Genomic DNA, 15,449 nt, shown 5'->3' with positions numbered 1-15,449 from the left:
TTATTCTACATATCTATGACGCACACAAATAGGAAAATGGTAAGTGTAGACAAATGTTAAATGGCAAATTGTAGCTTCAATTTTCAGACCAGAGTCAAACTAATTATTGATGTTGGTTTTATGAGCCTATATCATAAAAGTTCATACTGACACCGCATATGAGATTATATATATATATGTGCCAATAAGCATTAACTCAAATTATTATATACAACGTATTATTATATACTACATAGTAGATCACTCAGATTATCGGAAAAAAATAATAAATAAAAAAATAAAACATAGTAGATTACTCTGGCTTGTCTTCTTTTATGAAGCTTCAAAAATCCACTCGTGAAGTGAAGCCAATTGATCATAGATAGGCTGATTTGTTGCATTCTCCATACACGTCATTTTACAAAACATATAAATTAATACAAAGCATTTTCCATACGCTCTTTTATATTGTTCAGATAGTAGTAGCCCACATTCGGTACCACGTCACACCAACATCACTTGTAGCAACCTACAACAATACACGTTCAATGGATATAAGTACAATAATAGAACATCAAGAGGAGAATATCAACACTCAAGATTATAATGAAACATTGCAAGCAAAGTGGGAAAACTGTGTACCTTCAAGAGAATAACTGTAGAAATTGGTCATCCTTTCACTTGAAGAGCACGGGTGACTGGATGGAGTTCAAATAACGTGTCATGATATACTAAGAAAAAGATGCACCGTAATTTTGATTGCAGTTATGGGGCTCTTAGCATCTAGATACTTAAATCTCACCGACATCATTTGCAATTTAAACAATAGAAATTTATTTAAACATTAGAAAGCTGATTAAGAAGAAGAAACATTGAGAGCAAGGGATGAGGGATTACCAAATGTGCTTATACTGACAATAGGTTTTGGGATTATATTCTGCTACTGAAGAAGAATATATGGTATAACTTATATTATATGGACCTTGACAATGTAAGGGTGTCAAATCCTATATTATCAAATCTAAGTAATAAACCAATGGAGGAGAAAAAAATTCAAATAGTAACAATAGTAACAAAAATTGACCCTTTAATTTATCGTTCTTAGTACAAAGCACTCTCAATTCATATAACTTAATGTTAAAATGTTAAGATCATTCACTTCACTTAAAGATTGGCATTCACTGATCTATCTGGATAACTTCTAGATACCAGTTAATGTTTATCTTACTATAATTTACTGATAATCAAGTCTACTTAATAAATACATAATCACTAATTTAATCACCTTAATAGAAAATTTACAATAAAAAAAGCTCCACTTACCTTGCTGAGTGTTTGTAGGGCATGGTCAAGATGATAACTTATATTTTTGATTTCGACTGTACCCTTAGTCCGATGTTTTATCATGCGTTAATTCTTTGGGCAATATGGATTTCCACTCTGTTGCATTTAACCATAAGAAACAAAATTAAATTAGTGCATTTGTTCATTGTCTATTTCACAATTGAAATAAAGCATCTCTACTACAACTCAAAAATACAAAGTTTATAGCAAATACTGGCCATGATTATGACATTGTACACTTTCAACAGAGTATATGCTTCATTCAAGCAAATGCCATAACCATCACTTCCTTTATGGACCACAATCATGATTATAATAATTCCAACTTTAAAAAGTGTTGTTGATCCATGGGATCGATACTTATAACAACAGAGAATCGCAGAGATAATTTTTTTCTATGGATTCTTCTTAAGCATTACTTCAAACACAACAAATCTCTGTTCTCATCATTCTTATTCAGTCATCGATTCGAATAATGAAGTGGACCCATGAAGTTATGGAGTATAGTAATACCGATAACCTCTTAGTTTATTTTTTTTATGTAATGGATGTATCTTTGGTGAATTTGGGTCAATTCTACATGTGCACAATGCACTACATATCTCTTATTCTGGCTCCTACACGACTTCCCATATACAAAGTACTAAACATATTCCCGTTTTAGAGAACAACAGTAATTATGTGAAATTTGCACAAACAAAAAATGAAAGACTTTCAAAATTTTCCACAAAAAGGGGGCTTCAGGTATACCTTTCCAAGGTGCTCCTTCTGGTAACAATTGCCCTGTCTAGCAAAGAAGGAAGCATAAATGCAGAACAGTAGTGAGACAAAGACTCAGTGTTGTTGGTAACTAACCTTACATCAGTTCCATAAATGTAATTGCAGTAAGTGAAAACTGAAGCAAAGTTGCTCTGGTTTTGCCCACCAACATAATGATGGTAATCATGGTATTCAGCGCCTTCATAGAAAGGAATGTATTTTGTGAGACTCCAAGGAAAATTGTAGTTGTATAACAATGCATTAGTTCCAATGCTGGACATGACATCCTTATCTGATTATTGCAATTCATCATATTCATCTGTAATTCGAATGCAACACCAAAGATTACATATAAATATATTAAGCTGAAAAAAAAAAGAAAAAAAAAGGAGACCCACATATATACTAAGCTACCTCACAAAAGTGGAAATAATGTTATGCTCGTAGCATTGTTTCCTCTCGTTCTTTTAACTTTTTGTAGCATCCTACATGTAGCACTTATGCTTAACCCAGAAAAGCAACTGAAAGTGGTGGTGTGCTGATGTACACACTACAGAGAATAGACATACCTAGACACTAAGCAGATCACAATAAACACATGATTCTCCATGAAACAGGAAGGTCTTCTTATTTCCCACTGGATGAAGAAATGTGGGTAGCACATTGTAGATTGTTTCAAAGCAGTTAGAGATTGTGACGGCCTACTTGGTTGATCAATTTCTTATTCTTCACTGTGACAGGTTGTTCTAATTTAAGAAAAGGATATAAAAGTAGTTTGTGGAAATTGAATTTTCTATCAGGAAAATCTGTCAAGAGAGAGAATAACATGGTAGAGAAATTCTATCACACTAAGAAAAAACTAAAAGTCTAAAAAAAATTCAAAGAAAACAAAAGAAATTAATGCTAGATGATCAATCTCAGAGAACGACTTCACCTTGCAAGGCTCAGTCATCTATAGTAATTACCCAAATATGTAATATAGATTAGCCATAATGCCATGGATATATGTTGAAGTAGTATTATGGTGCTTGCTCAATACCATTCAACATGCTAATAGCTAAAATACACTTAAACAACTCTCCACTTAATTAATACCTTAAGCAGTATATTATCGTCTTCTGGCTTTCTCAAAATATTGTGTAGATTAGCAGAACGTACCATCTCCATCATGAGTTAATAAAAGCTAATTAGTAGAGAAACTCGTATAAAAATTCTTTGATAAGTAAATACATATACAATTATTTTTGAATATTTATTTCAAATTCATTTCAGACAAAGCACAAAAGATGACAGTTAAACCAACCTTAACTCATGGAGTTCACTAACTAAAGTCTACAACATGCATATCCATAAGACATTCAACTAACTCAGATTGAAAAGTAGATCCAAGATTTACAAAAGAAGCATTTAAAAAGGCAAGAGTAAAGGACCTTGGGTTCGTTCTACTGGTTAGATAATCAGACAGACTTGTATCTTCTAATATCTAAACAAATCTTCTTTACTTGCCCAATTACTCTTCGGCTTTCTCTAACTCATCAACTTCCTCCTGTTGATCACTTGCTTCCCCTTTCTTTAAACCCGCTTCTCCCTCCTGCTGAATGCATTCTTCCCCTTTCTCTGTCTCCATTTCTTCCTCTTGTGGAACACGCTCTTCAACGTTATCCAACTCTACTACTTCCTCCTGTTGAGGAAACAAAAATATACAAAACAGCATTAGCTTTCAAAAATAGGAGATGAATTACACATTTAATAGAATTATTTGAAATGCATGAACGATGCCTTACTTTTCCATTTTCATTTTCAGTATTGAGTTAACAAAATCAACCTTTTTGCTTCCGAACTCAATCTTTTTTCGAACTTGAAGAGAAAAATAAAAAATGAACCGAAGGTTTTTTGTTTTTTAAGGATTCGTAATTTGAGGCGATGGGAACGGTTTTCTATTTTCAGCGGAAGATTTTTCGTTTTTTGAGGATTTGTAGTTTGAGGTGACGTGGTTTTTTTTTGGAATCATTTTTTCTGTTTTAATGTTCCGTAGGTATATCACGAATCATAATTTTGATTGGCGTGTAATTGTTTTCTCATAATTTTATGGATCTCGAAAACATATAACCAATCTCTAGCAAATCCATCCTCTATTATAATTTTTAGTAAGGACTGACTTATAAATAATGAAAATACTGTCTTGACTTTTAATTAATTTTGAGTACCTATTTAAAAATTGTGCTGATGTGGCCTCCTGAAATTGCAGATGAGCATTTTCGCCCACTGTGCAATAATGGTTTTAGATTAGCTTTGGGTTTGATTGTAATTTCGGTTAAAATTAGGGGTATTACTATTTGTGTTGACTCTGACTTCTGGTTGCCCAAGATTTACAGCAAAAAACCCAATTACAGGTGGGGGCCAGGAGAGAGAAAAGAGACATTTTCTAATTCTTTTCTCAATTTTTCGTGGGGCCCATAGAAGGGGACAAACACAAAAAAAATTTTTGTGCCGAACGTATTTGTGACGGCGCCTCGGCTGGCCAAATTACAAATAGAATAGATAAAATTGGGCTTCTAGGCCCAAGCCGGTAAAAAGTTAGTAAAGTGTTGGGTGGAAGCCCAGCTTATTGACATCCCTTGCATGCAAATAGCCCAATAGGCATTAGGCAACTCTTCTTTTAATTAGAATTGAATTAGGCAACTCAAAGTAGAATTGGCGTTTTTCTTGAGCGTAGTAAATTGAGGTTAGAAACTTTTAATTACAATTTGAAGTCTAATTCAAATAGGACCTTTACTATGACTGTCACAGCCCGAATTTCTAAACAATTAAAAAAAAATGAATATTTGAAATATAAATATATCAAACATCACTTGATTCAATCGTCTAAAACTCAGGCTATGACGGGGTGGATACAACACATGTCAAAACCTAAAACCCACACCATAAAGAATCTTAACAACAAAAATCATCTCCAAAATTCTCTTTATTACTTTATGCAAGTCTATCTTCCATAAAAAATCATCAATATAACATTCTAAGAATAATAGGTCCTCAACATCGTATTCTCATGTCATATGAAAAGAAAACTACGTTATTACATCTTTCCAATAAGAATCAGACCTAAAAGAAAACTAACGGACTGTTCCAGATCAACTCCAAATCAAACGTCGCGGTTTCACTTTCTTCCACCTATGTTCCTAAACACACCCCACGCTGCCAAAACAAAGCAAATATGGGCCAAAGAAAATGGAATTTCTTTGGTATGAGTAGACTAACCACATATAAATATTATCATACTTTAATTATCCAAACATTCACGTTATATTTTCCCATAACTTAATCATTCTCACTTGGAAGACAGTAGTTCCGTCATTTTCAACCGCAAGATAGTTTCTTCCCAAGCAAAACTTCCATTATATTAACTCATTCTAATAACTCGTTTTAATATCTAAACCATCGAATTAAAACTTACCGATATCCACTGCTGTATAAAGGTAGGACTGGGTCCCTACACAAAATGTTATTAAGTCCTACCCTCCTGCAAAAGAAAGTTAGAACTTCTATATAACATATGTAGATATTATATTAGGTATTCAAAAGTAAACCCAAACACTTGCATAATCAAATTAATACCACTAACCCGCAAGGCGAATACCTTAGTTCCTCTCTAGGGCAGTCCAAACAATCTGGTCATTCATGGCACATTCAATGAATACCCATATATATAACGCTAACAGGTCATTTATGGCACATTCAATAAATGCCCACCTAACATATGACATCAACAGTCATAAAACTCAAATTCCAAAACTTGAGGCGTGGAGAGTTCTAACAGAGGTGGTAAATTTGTTTACGCATTATTGAACTTTATTGCATATATTATCTCTGAGAACGAATGAATATCTTGTTAAATGTATTTTTGGTTTACGCGTTATTAATATACCGATGTCTAAGTGTCATAACGTTGTGTATAAAACTAAAATATCACCTAGTAGTTAATACACATACACACGTATATATAACGGTCTTAGCCTAAAGCCAAGCATGCTAATAGCCCTAGACCTATCCTAATAACCCCAATCACAATCCGAGTTAAAAGGTCAAATTGGGTCAACCCTGGTCAAAGTCAACCCTGGTCAAAAGTCAACTCTGGTCAAAGTCAAAGTCAACCTGTCAAGGGTCAATAGCAGTCAACCAGTCTAAACTTATCTAACCCCAAAAGCCCAAAGCCCATAGTCTAAACTTAAAGCCAAAATGAAAATATCCAAAAAAACACTCAAGCCCACTTGCCTGATTCGACCCAAGCCCAATCTAAACTTATTGTTCATAAATTATAACCTGACCCACTTGGATTTATAAAACCAGCCCACAAAATAACTTAAAACCGGCCCAACTCAAAACTAAAACTTGACCTAAAGCCCAAAACTGAAACCGGCCCAAACCAAACCGATTTCGGCCCAAGGCCCAACCGAAATTCATTGTTCATCTTCTCCACCAGTTACCACCAGCCTCCTCTCCAGCAACCACCGGATCAGCCACAACAAGCAATGTTGTTCATTGTCGATTATGGAAGGAGTATTCCAAAGACTAAAACAACCCTCGCGATGGATAATGCAATGAATATCACATTAATTCAATAAGAAGTCATGCTCGATTTCTTAATGACCACCTTCTATACTTATTGGCCAATCCACTTTAATGTGCGCTAAAGTCATCGAAATGTTTCTAAAGTTATAGTCACATGGTACTCCTAAAGTCTTTTTGAGAACCGAAGGTGATTAAATAAATATATTTAGGTTTCTCACCAAGTAAGTAAACATAAATAGATAAGGATCAAAGGCAAACCTGAATATTGAGAGCTTTCTCGCACCCACTTTATGTTAAATTCGCTAAGGATCTTACACGTGGATTTAAGAGCCTAATTTCATCATACCATTCTAGGACCTTATCATACACGATTTAATCAAACAAACTCCATGTCCGTATGAAGCCCAATAATATAAGTACGGTATTGAATTACCACTCTAAGGGATCAATAAAAATTCTATTGATATACTCAATATGCCAACAATTAGCAATGTCCACTTAAGATTCACAGGATCAAGAACCGGCCAACAATGAAGAAACAGTCACCAAAAATTTAAATCCCACTATATATATATTCAATCGACAATTTACGTATTATATTTAAACTTGTGAAAATCATACGGTGTATAAAAATTATCTACTCACCTGTAGCGCTCTCCGATTATCAGCTAGCTAACAGAAGAACTCTTCCTTTTCTTCTTTCAGTAAAACTCCCATTTTTTTTTTCTAAAACCCTCGCTGTGTGTTTTTTTCCCAAAACTCTACATGAGAAAAATCTCCGATTCGAAAGACAAGGACAACACTTATCCATTTACCTACGGGCTTTTATCCGTAACTGCTGGATATCCTATCTCTGTTTTATCTATTTCCATTATATTATCTTTATTGTTATTATCTTTATTATTATTATTATTCTTAGGAAAAAGAATAAAAACACGGGGTGTTATAATATACACACCTTAAAAGGATCTCGTCCCGAGATTCAAGGTAGAGTGTAGATTAACCAAACAAACAGTACGTCAACCAATAAAAATGAAACATACGTGTATACACTATCACATAGGATAGTGTATACACTATCCTAGTTTTCTTCAATTGCCAACACTTAATTAAAATCATTCTTTCACAGTTCAACAAATTCATATCATCAATGACTTATACTATGTCCACTATCACATAGGATCAAACACCTACAATGTGATGCATGCACACTGGCTCCCACACCAACGATATGCAAGTATACACTGTTCACACACCAACGATGCATACTAACTCTCTACCATCACATAGGATCAAACACCAATAATGTGTGGTATGCACACTGGATCACACTCCAACGGTGTACATGTATACACTGGATCAAACTCCAATAATGCATACAGAGAGATGTTCTATATATTGGATCACACACCAACGATATACACAACTTGGACAATATAAAAAAACTTTCAAATCCAACCTTTATCAAAAGGGTTTTCCTTATTCCTTGGGTAAATTCCAAATTACTCAAATATGAAATTTTAAAATAACAATTTCTTCTTTAGCCAAATCTTACTTAAAATCGAAAACTCCGTTATGAAAAGAACACTATAACATGCTGAACAATTTCAATTATAAATCATAAGAAACTAACCATTAAAATAACCAGCATTTTATTTTCATAACCATACGATAATTTCTTACATGCTAAGTACTAATAAAGGAACTAGTAAACAACAAATTCAAACATACCTAACATTAACCAGTGCAGTTCTTAGCATAGTGTCCCAACTGTCCACATTTATAACACTTGCCTACTAGTTCATTTGGTTTAGGACATCTTCGAATAGTATGCCCAACTTCCCCGCAGTTCAAACAATTACCATCAAATCTCTTTAGCGAAGCACTCGCGTCCTTATCCACATGCTTACTTGTTTGCCTATTATATGGGTGATGCTGACTTTTTCTCTGCCCTTGACGTGGCTGACTAGAAATAAGGTGTAAGCTGGCTTGTTTTGGGGCATTCTCTTTAATCTTCTCATCTATGGGTTTATTATCTAATTGTTCATATCTTAATGCCAAATCTAACATGCGATCGAAAGTTTCTGAATCAAAGGGTATCAAATAACTCGATAGATATGGCTCTAGTCCACGGATGAACTTTTGGTTCTTCTTTACTTGGGTATCCACTAGATAAGGAGCATACCTCGATAGTTCATTGAACTTAGTCACGCATCTCAAAATAGCTTTTCCCTCCTTGGGTCAGATGAAAGAATTCCTCAGTTAATTGCTCCTTAACAGCATTAGGAACAAACATTCCCTCAAATCTTACCTGGAAATCCTCCCAAGTAATAGTTCCCACATCCACATTATCCTTGATAGACCTCCACCAAAATAAAGTCGACCCTCCAACCAACTGTGAGAAGCCAACTCCTCGCTTCAAGACACCTCGGTGAGTTGCATCTTAGCAAACACGGACTCACACATAGTAACCCATTTCTCAGCATCAATGGCCCCTTTCTCTCCCTTGAACTTCTGACCTCCTAAAGTTGCAAAATCTTTGTTTCTCCTAGCAAAAGGATCCCCTAGATTAGCATGTTGACCCCTCTGAATAGTTTGCACTAACTGAGTTAATATTGCTCCCAAATCAGTAGATATAGTATTACTTCCAGTACCAGTAACGTCATTGTCATCTCCAGCCATCACCTTAAACAAAACGGACTTCTATTAGTACTTCAAACATCTTAAACTCAAACACACCCAATCACCACATTCCGAGGATCACCTAGACCTTCACTATCTAGGCTAACCTAAGCTCTGATACCAAAATGTCACAGCCCGAATTTCTAAACAATTAAAAAAAATGAATATTTGAAATATAAATATACCAAACATCACTCGATTCAATCGTCTAAAACCCAGGCTATGACGGGGTGGATACAACACATGTCAAAACCTAAAACCCACATCATAAAGAATCTTAACAACAAAAATCATCTCCAAAATTCTCTTTATTACTTTATGCAAGTCTATCTTCCATAAAAAATCATCAATATAACATTCTAAGAATAATAGGTCCTCAACATCGTATTCTCATGTCATATGAAAAGAAAACTACGTTATTACATCCTTCCAATAATAATCAGACCTAAAAGAAAACTAACGGACTGTTCCAGATCAACTCCAAATCAAACGCCGCGGTTCCACTTTCTTCCACCTATGTTTCAAACACACACCCACGCTGCCAAAACAAAGCAAACATGGGTCAAAAAAATGGAATTCTTTGGTATGAGTAGACTAACCACATATAAATATTATCATACTTTAATTATCCAAACATTCACGTTATATTTTCCCATAACTTAATCATTCTCACTTGGAAGACAGTAGTTCCGCCATTTCAACCGCATAGTTTCTTCCCAAGCAAAACTTCCATTATATTAACTCATTCTAATAACCCGCTTTTAATATCTAAACCATTGAATTAAAACTTAAATATCCACCGATATCCATCCGGCGTCTCAAGACAAAATGTTATTAAGTCCTACCCTCCCCGCAAGAAAGTTAGAACTTCTATATAACATATGTAGATATTATATTAGGTATTCAAAAGTAAACCCAAACACTCGCATAATCAAATTAATACCACTAACCCGCAAGGCGAATACCTTAGTTCCTATCTAGGGCTGTCCAAACAATCTGGTCATTCATGGCACATTCAATGAATACCCATATATATAACGCTAACGGGTCATTTATGGCACATTCAATAAATGTCCACCTAACATATGACATCAACAGTCATAAAACTCAAATTCCAAAACTTGAGGCGTGGAGAGTTCTAACAGAGGTGGTAAATTTGTTTACGCATTATTGAACTTTATTGTATATATTATCTCTGAGAACGAATGAATATCTTGTTTAATGTATTTTTGGTTTACGCGTTATTAATATACCGATGTCTAAGTGTCATAACGTTGTGTATAAAACTAAAATATCACCTAGTAGTTAATACACATACACACGTATATATAACGGTCTTAGCCTAAAGCCAAGCATGCTAATAGCCCTAGACCTATCCTAATAACCCAAATCATAATCCGAGTTAAAAGGTCAAATTGGGTCAACTGGTCAAAGTCAACCCTGGTCAAAATCAACTCTAGTCAAAGTCAAAGTCAACCTGTCAAGGGTCAACAGCAGTCTAAACTTATCTAACCCCAAAAGCCCAAAGCCTAAAGCCCATAGTCTAAACTTAAAGCCAAAATGAAAATATCCAAAAAAACACTCAAGCCCACTTGCCTGATTCGGCCCAAGCCCAATCTAAACTTACTGTTCATAAATTATAACCTGACCCACTTGGATTTATAAAACCAACCCACAAAATAACTTAAAACCGGCCCAACTCAAAACTAAAACTTGGCCTAAAGCCCAAAAACTGAAACCGCCCAAACCAAACCGATTTCGCCCAAGGCCCAACCGAAATTCATCGCTCATCTTCTCCACCGCTACCACCAAACCTCCTCTCCAAAGAACCAATCGGATCGATCCCACAACAAGCAATGTTGTTCATTGTCGATTCTGGAAAGAGTATTCCAGCACCAAACGACAACCCTCGCGATGGATACGCAATGAATATCACATTAATTCAATAAGAAGTCATGCTCTGATTTCTTAACAGCCACCTTCTATACTTATTGGCCAATCCACTTTAACAGGTACGCTAAAGCTGTCGAAATGTTTCTAAAGTTATAGTCACATGGTACTCCTAAAGTCTTTTTGAGAACTGAAGGTGATTAAATAAATATATTTAGGTTTCTCACCAAGTAAGTAAACATAAATAGATAAGGATCAAAGGCAAACTGAATATTGAGAGCTTTCAAGACCCACTTTATGTTCTGGTCGCTAAGGATCTTACACAGTGGATTTAAGAGCCTAATTTCATCATACCATTCTAGGACCTTATCATACACAGATTTAATCAAACAAACTCCATGTCCGTATGAAGCCCAATAATATAAGTACGGTATTGAATTACCACTCTAAGGGATCAATAAAAATTCTATTGATATACTCAATATGCCAACAATTAGCAATGTCCACTTAAGATTCACAGGATCAAGAACCGGCCAACAATGAAGAAACAGTCACCAAAAATTTAAATCCCACTATATATATATTCAATCGACAATTTACGTATTATATTTAAACTTGTGAAAATCATACTGTGTATAAAAATTATCTACTCACCTGTAGCGCTCTCCGATTATCAGCTAGCTAACAGAAGAACTCTTCCTTTTCTTCTTGCAGTAAAACTCTCATTTTTTTTTTCTAAAACCCTCGTTGTGTTTTTTTTTTTCCCAAAACTCTACATGAGAAAACTCCCCAAAAAACAAGGACAACACTTATCCATTTACCTACGGGCTTTTATCCGTAACTGCTGGATATCCTATCTCTGTTTTATCTATTTCCATTATATTATCTTTATTGTTATTATCTTTATTATTATTATTATTCTTAGGAAAAAGAATAAAAACACGGGGTGTTATAATGACCAGAAGAGAGATTATTAAGATAGTGGGATGCCCTGATCATTGATGGCGAAGCCGTAAATAAAAGATATCTTGTGAGTTTCAGCAGGTGTGTTCGATTAAGTTATAGAGAATATATATGGCCAGAGAAAGTTTCTTGGTTCTGTTCCAGTAAATTAGATCACGCATAGCATAGCAGAGCGGTATTAGCGCGCGGCATCTCGTGTGTTTTGGATCTAAGAAAAAGTTTTAGATTCTACATACTCGGAGCAATGATTTCTGTAACGAATCACTTGGATGGTTCTTCATATGCCTCCGCCTCAATTAAGTTTATTCAGCTTGGCCAGTAGGGCCGGCCCTGAATTTTGAAAAGCCCAATGCAAACTCCCCAATTGGGCCTCTTTTTGTTTCTTTTATCTGTTTAACTATATGGGCTTTTGTACTGGATATGTTTAATATAGTGGGATTTTTAAGGCTGAATGGGGGCTTGATCTTGATTTTTCTTTGGGGCCCTATGCAAAAACTTAGACTGCATAGGCCCAGGGCCGGCCCTAAGCTTGGGCAACAGAAAGATAAAGCTGACGACGAGGAGGGACACGACTTGTTTAGCATTGGGGAGAGCATACGTGATCACTATATGATCATGAGACAGCTTGATGAAGGCACTTCGTGGAAGGTTTTAGAATGCTGGGATGTGCTGAAGTTAGAACTTGTTGCGATCAAAGTTTTCAGTGGTGTTGAACGGCTGATCGAAGCCAGAAGCGGGGACATTGAGCTTCTCGAATATTTGGCACGTCATGATAGAAGTGGAACGGATTGCGTACAAATGCGGAACTTTTTTATGCACTCTAACCATCTTTGCATAGTTATTTCCTCTTCAACTGATCAGCTCATGCAACAAAGAAATGATGGAGCTGACGACGACAAGAGATGTTACTTGTTTAGCAATGGGGATACACGTCATCTCTGTAGTATTATCGAATTGGGACATTATGCGTTTAGCATTGGGGAGATTATACGTGATCGCTATAAGATTATCTGTTTGGTGGTGGTGTTTCGTCGAGGGTTTTAGAATGCTGGGATATGCTGAAACTAGAACATGTTGCCATCAAAAAATTTAGCAGTGAATGGTCGACCAATGGCGGAAGGGGGAAAACTGAGTGTCTTAAATATTTGGCAAATAAGAATAGAACTGGAACGTGCTGCGTAAAAATGCGGAGCTCTTTTGTGCACTCTAAACATCTCTGCGTTGTTCTTGAGAAGCTTGAACCATTGCTGCTTAGTTATTTCCTAGACAGAGCTACAAGTATCTCCTGTGACGGTGACGATGATGACAGTTCGATCAAACCAAAGGCAATTAAACCGGTAGATTTTGGGCTTTTTGGCTGCTCAACTCTGGACTCCAATGGGATACTTAGTTATTGTTGTGGAAGACCTGCCTATAGTGCACCGGAGAATTTGCTTGGTCTTGAATGGAGTTTCCCTCCCGATATGTGGAGTGTTGGCTGTATATTGTTCAAGATCGAGTTTCTTTGGGAGGCCGCCTTTTCTGTCCCCAAATTTTGTTGGACAAATATACTTATGCCAATAAATTATCCGAGAAGCTCTTCAAATGGACTTTAGCACACTGGGCAGAGTTTGATCCAAGGGAGACCGCAGAATATGTTGAGAATTAGCCTCAACTTGAAGATCTTGTGATAGAATGTGCCCATAATCCCAAGGCTGGCGATTTTTCAAACCTTTTGCAAGGTCTCCTCAAATACAAACCATCTGAGAGGCTGACAGCTCGAGAAGCCCTTGCACACCCATTCTTTAACATGGGATAGGCACATTAATTTTGTGTTTCTTTTGAAGGTAAATCATTTGACGAATCATGATGCTATATTGTCGTGTGCTAAGCTATTACTTGACTGTGTATCAAACTTACTGGACTAGCTTATTCTTCACCATTTGTTTTTTCGTTTTTCCCTTTTCTGATGCATGACATCAGTATGGTGTACCAATGTATGCGCAATATGCATTCACCTAGATTATTATGTGGTTCCAAAAACGAATATGCAACTGTTCGTACAATCTTACTTTTCTTGTAAGTTGTAATATATTTTCAACAAGGAAAATTATTATTATTATTATTATTATTATTATTTTCATTTTTCATTTATATTTTTTCATTTTAGCAAGGTAAATTACTAATTAGAGAGAGTTCAAGCAAAACACAACTAGGTTCCATCCATAATATCAATTATCAAGGCATTGTTGGGCTTGCAATTAGATCACTCCAATTAACATAACATACAAAATGTGGAACTAAAGACATAGTCGGCTATGCGATCGTACCAGTACTAATGCACTCAATCCCATTAGAACTATGTAATTTAGGTTGTTTTGGCAAGATTATGTAGTACAAAGATGAGTGACCTCCTAGAAAGTCCTTGTGTTACACCCCTCCTTTTATCATTACTAAAAGAAGAAAAAAGAAAAAGAAAAAAACAACAACAACTTCGGCTGAGCATCTCAAAAATCGAAATACACGTGCAATTGCAATTGATTGGACTTGGGCCTTACCAAAATTGGCTCGGTTGAACTCTAAGAGCGATACAAGTCATACAACTACTTAAACAAATCAGACAACAAAGAATGTCTTCTTATATGTATGGCATAATTTTGAGCAAATCAGACAACAAAGAATGGTCTTCTTAGATTTTTTTTTTTTTTTTTTTTTGTAACCAGAATGTCTTCTTAGATGTATGGCATAATTTTGACAAACATTCATGTACTATTACTGATGGAGATGGCCTTGACCTAAAGTTACACCACTTTAAACCACAAAAATTACTTCATGAACTATTACAAGTGTTCTATTAAAAAAAAGACAACCTTCCTTTTTGCGTTTTGTAGTTAACAAAAACAACAGATAACTATTAAACATAACAAAATAAATAACAATACAACAACCAGCCTTCTTAGCTCAGTGGTAGAGCGCGTGGCTTTTAACCACGTGGTCGTGGGTTCGATCCCCACAGACGGCGTATTATCTTATTTTATTACCTAATTACTTTATTATGTGCCATTTCTTCTCTCACAATACCTTTTTGGCTTGGGGTTTGGTAACTGGTAAGTGGGCATTATTGGTTACCCCACCTGACATATAAAAATCTTAGTGAACAAGTGCCCTCTTTCTTCACTTAGCTTCCCACGCCTGTTTGGTAGCAATCAACAATGTGATATCTTGGTAGGTTCGATTTCATTGAGTATTCAGAAAGGTTTCTCTGGCTGAGTCTTGGAAATTTT

General features: G+C 35.6%; 1 protein-coding gene and 1 non-coding gene across 16 annotated transcripts; one reads left to right on the top strand and one right to left on the bottom strand.

The window, feature by feature from the left end:
* Positions 1-249: 249 nt before the first annotated feature.
* Positions 250-4,193, bottom strand: LOC147512170 (uncharacterized). 15 transcript variants are annotated; one of them, XR_015214761.1, is made up of 7 exons: positions 3,867-4,193; positions 3,513-3,763; positions 2,652-2,813; positions 2,074-2,401; positions 1,303-1,419; positions 622-677; positions 250-508 (listed from the first exon to the last, which is right to left on the bottom strand). XR_015214761.1 is itself a non-coding variant. In XM_086595146.1 (6 exons), exons 1-4 carry the CDS (start codon positions 3,250-3,252, stop codon positions 1,390-1,392), a joined length of 360 nt encoding a protein of 119 aa, XP_086451272.1. In that variant the 5' UTR covers positions 3,253-3,503; the 3' UTR covers positions 250-508; positions 622-677; positions 1,303-1,389. The 15 variants fall into 15 exon arrangements, 2 of the variants coding, with proteins under 2 accessions (XP_086451272.1, XP_086451271.1); XR_015214763.1 differs by lacking the exon at positions 2,652-2,813 and having other exon boundaries at positions 2,074-2,106; positions 2,179-2,401; positions 3,867-4,189; XR_015214765.1 differs by lacking the exon at positions 2,652-2,813 and having other exon boundaries at positions 2,074-2,106; positions 2,184-2,401; positions 3,867-4,189.
* Positions 4,194-15,115: 10,922 nt separating this feature from the next.
* TRNAK-UUU (transfer RNA lysine (anticodon UUU)) lies at positions 15,116-15,187 on the top strand. The gene has a single exon. It is a non-coding gene; the product is annotated as a tRNA-Lys (tRNA).
* Positions 15,188-15,449: the final 262 nt, after the last annotated feature.

Source organism: Coptis chinensis, chromosome 3 (assembly GCF_015680905.1).
Source record: "Coptis chinensis isolate HL-2020 chromosome 3, ASM1568090v1, whole genome shotgun sequence".
In the NCBI taxonomy this organism is placed as follows: Eukaryota; Viridiplantae; Streptophyta; class Magnoliopsida; order Ranunculales; family Ranunculaceae; genus Coptis; species Coptis chinensis.
The sequence above is the reverse complement of the archived record's forward strand: the minus strand, read 5'-3'. Positions and strand labels throughout refer to the sequence as shown.

Excerpts from the sequence above, each read along its gene's own strand:
- LOC147512170 (XM_086595145.1), bottom strand. The coding sequence starts at position 3,252 with ATGATGGAGATGGTACGTTCTGCTAATCTACACAATATTTTGAGAAAG. Across the intron at positions 2,402-3,177 it reads ACGATAATATACTGCTTAAG|ATGAATATGATGAATTGCAA; the intron begins GTATTAATTAAG and ends TTCGAATTACAG. Across the intron at positions 2,107-2,183 it reads ATTACATTTATGGAACTGAT|GGCAATTGTTACCAGAAGGA; the intron begins GTAAGGTTAGTT and ends TTTGCTAGACAG.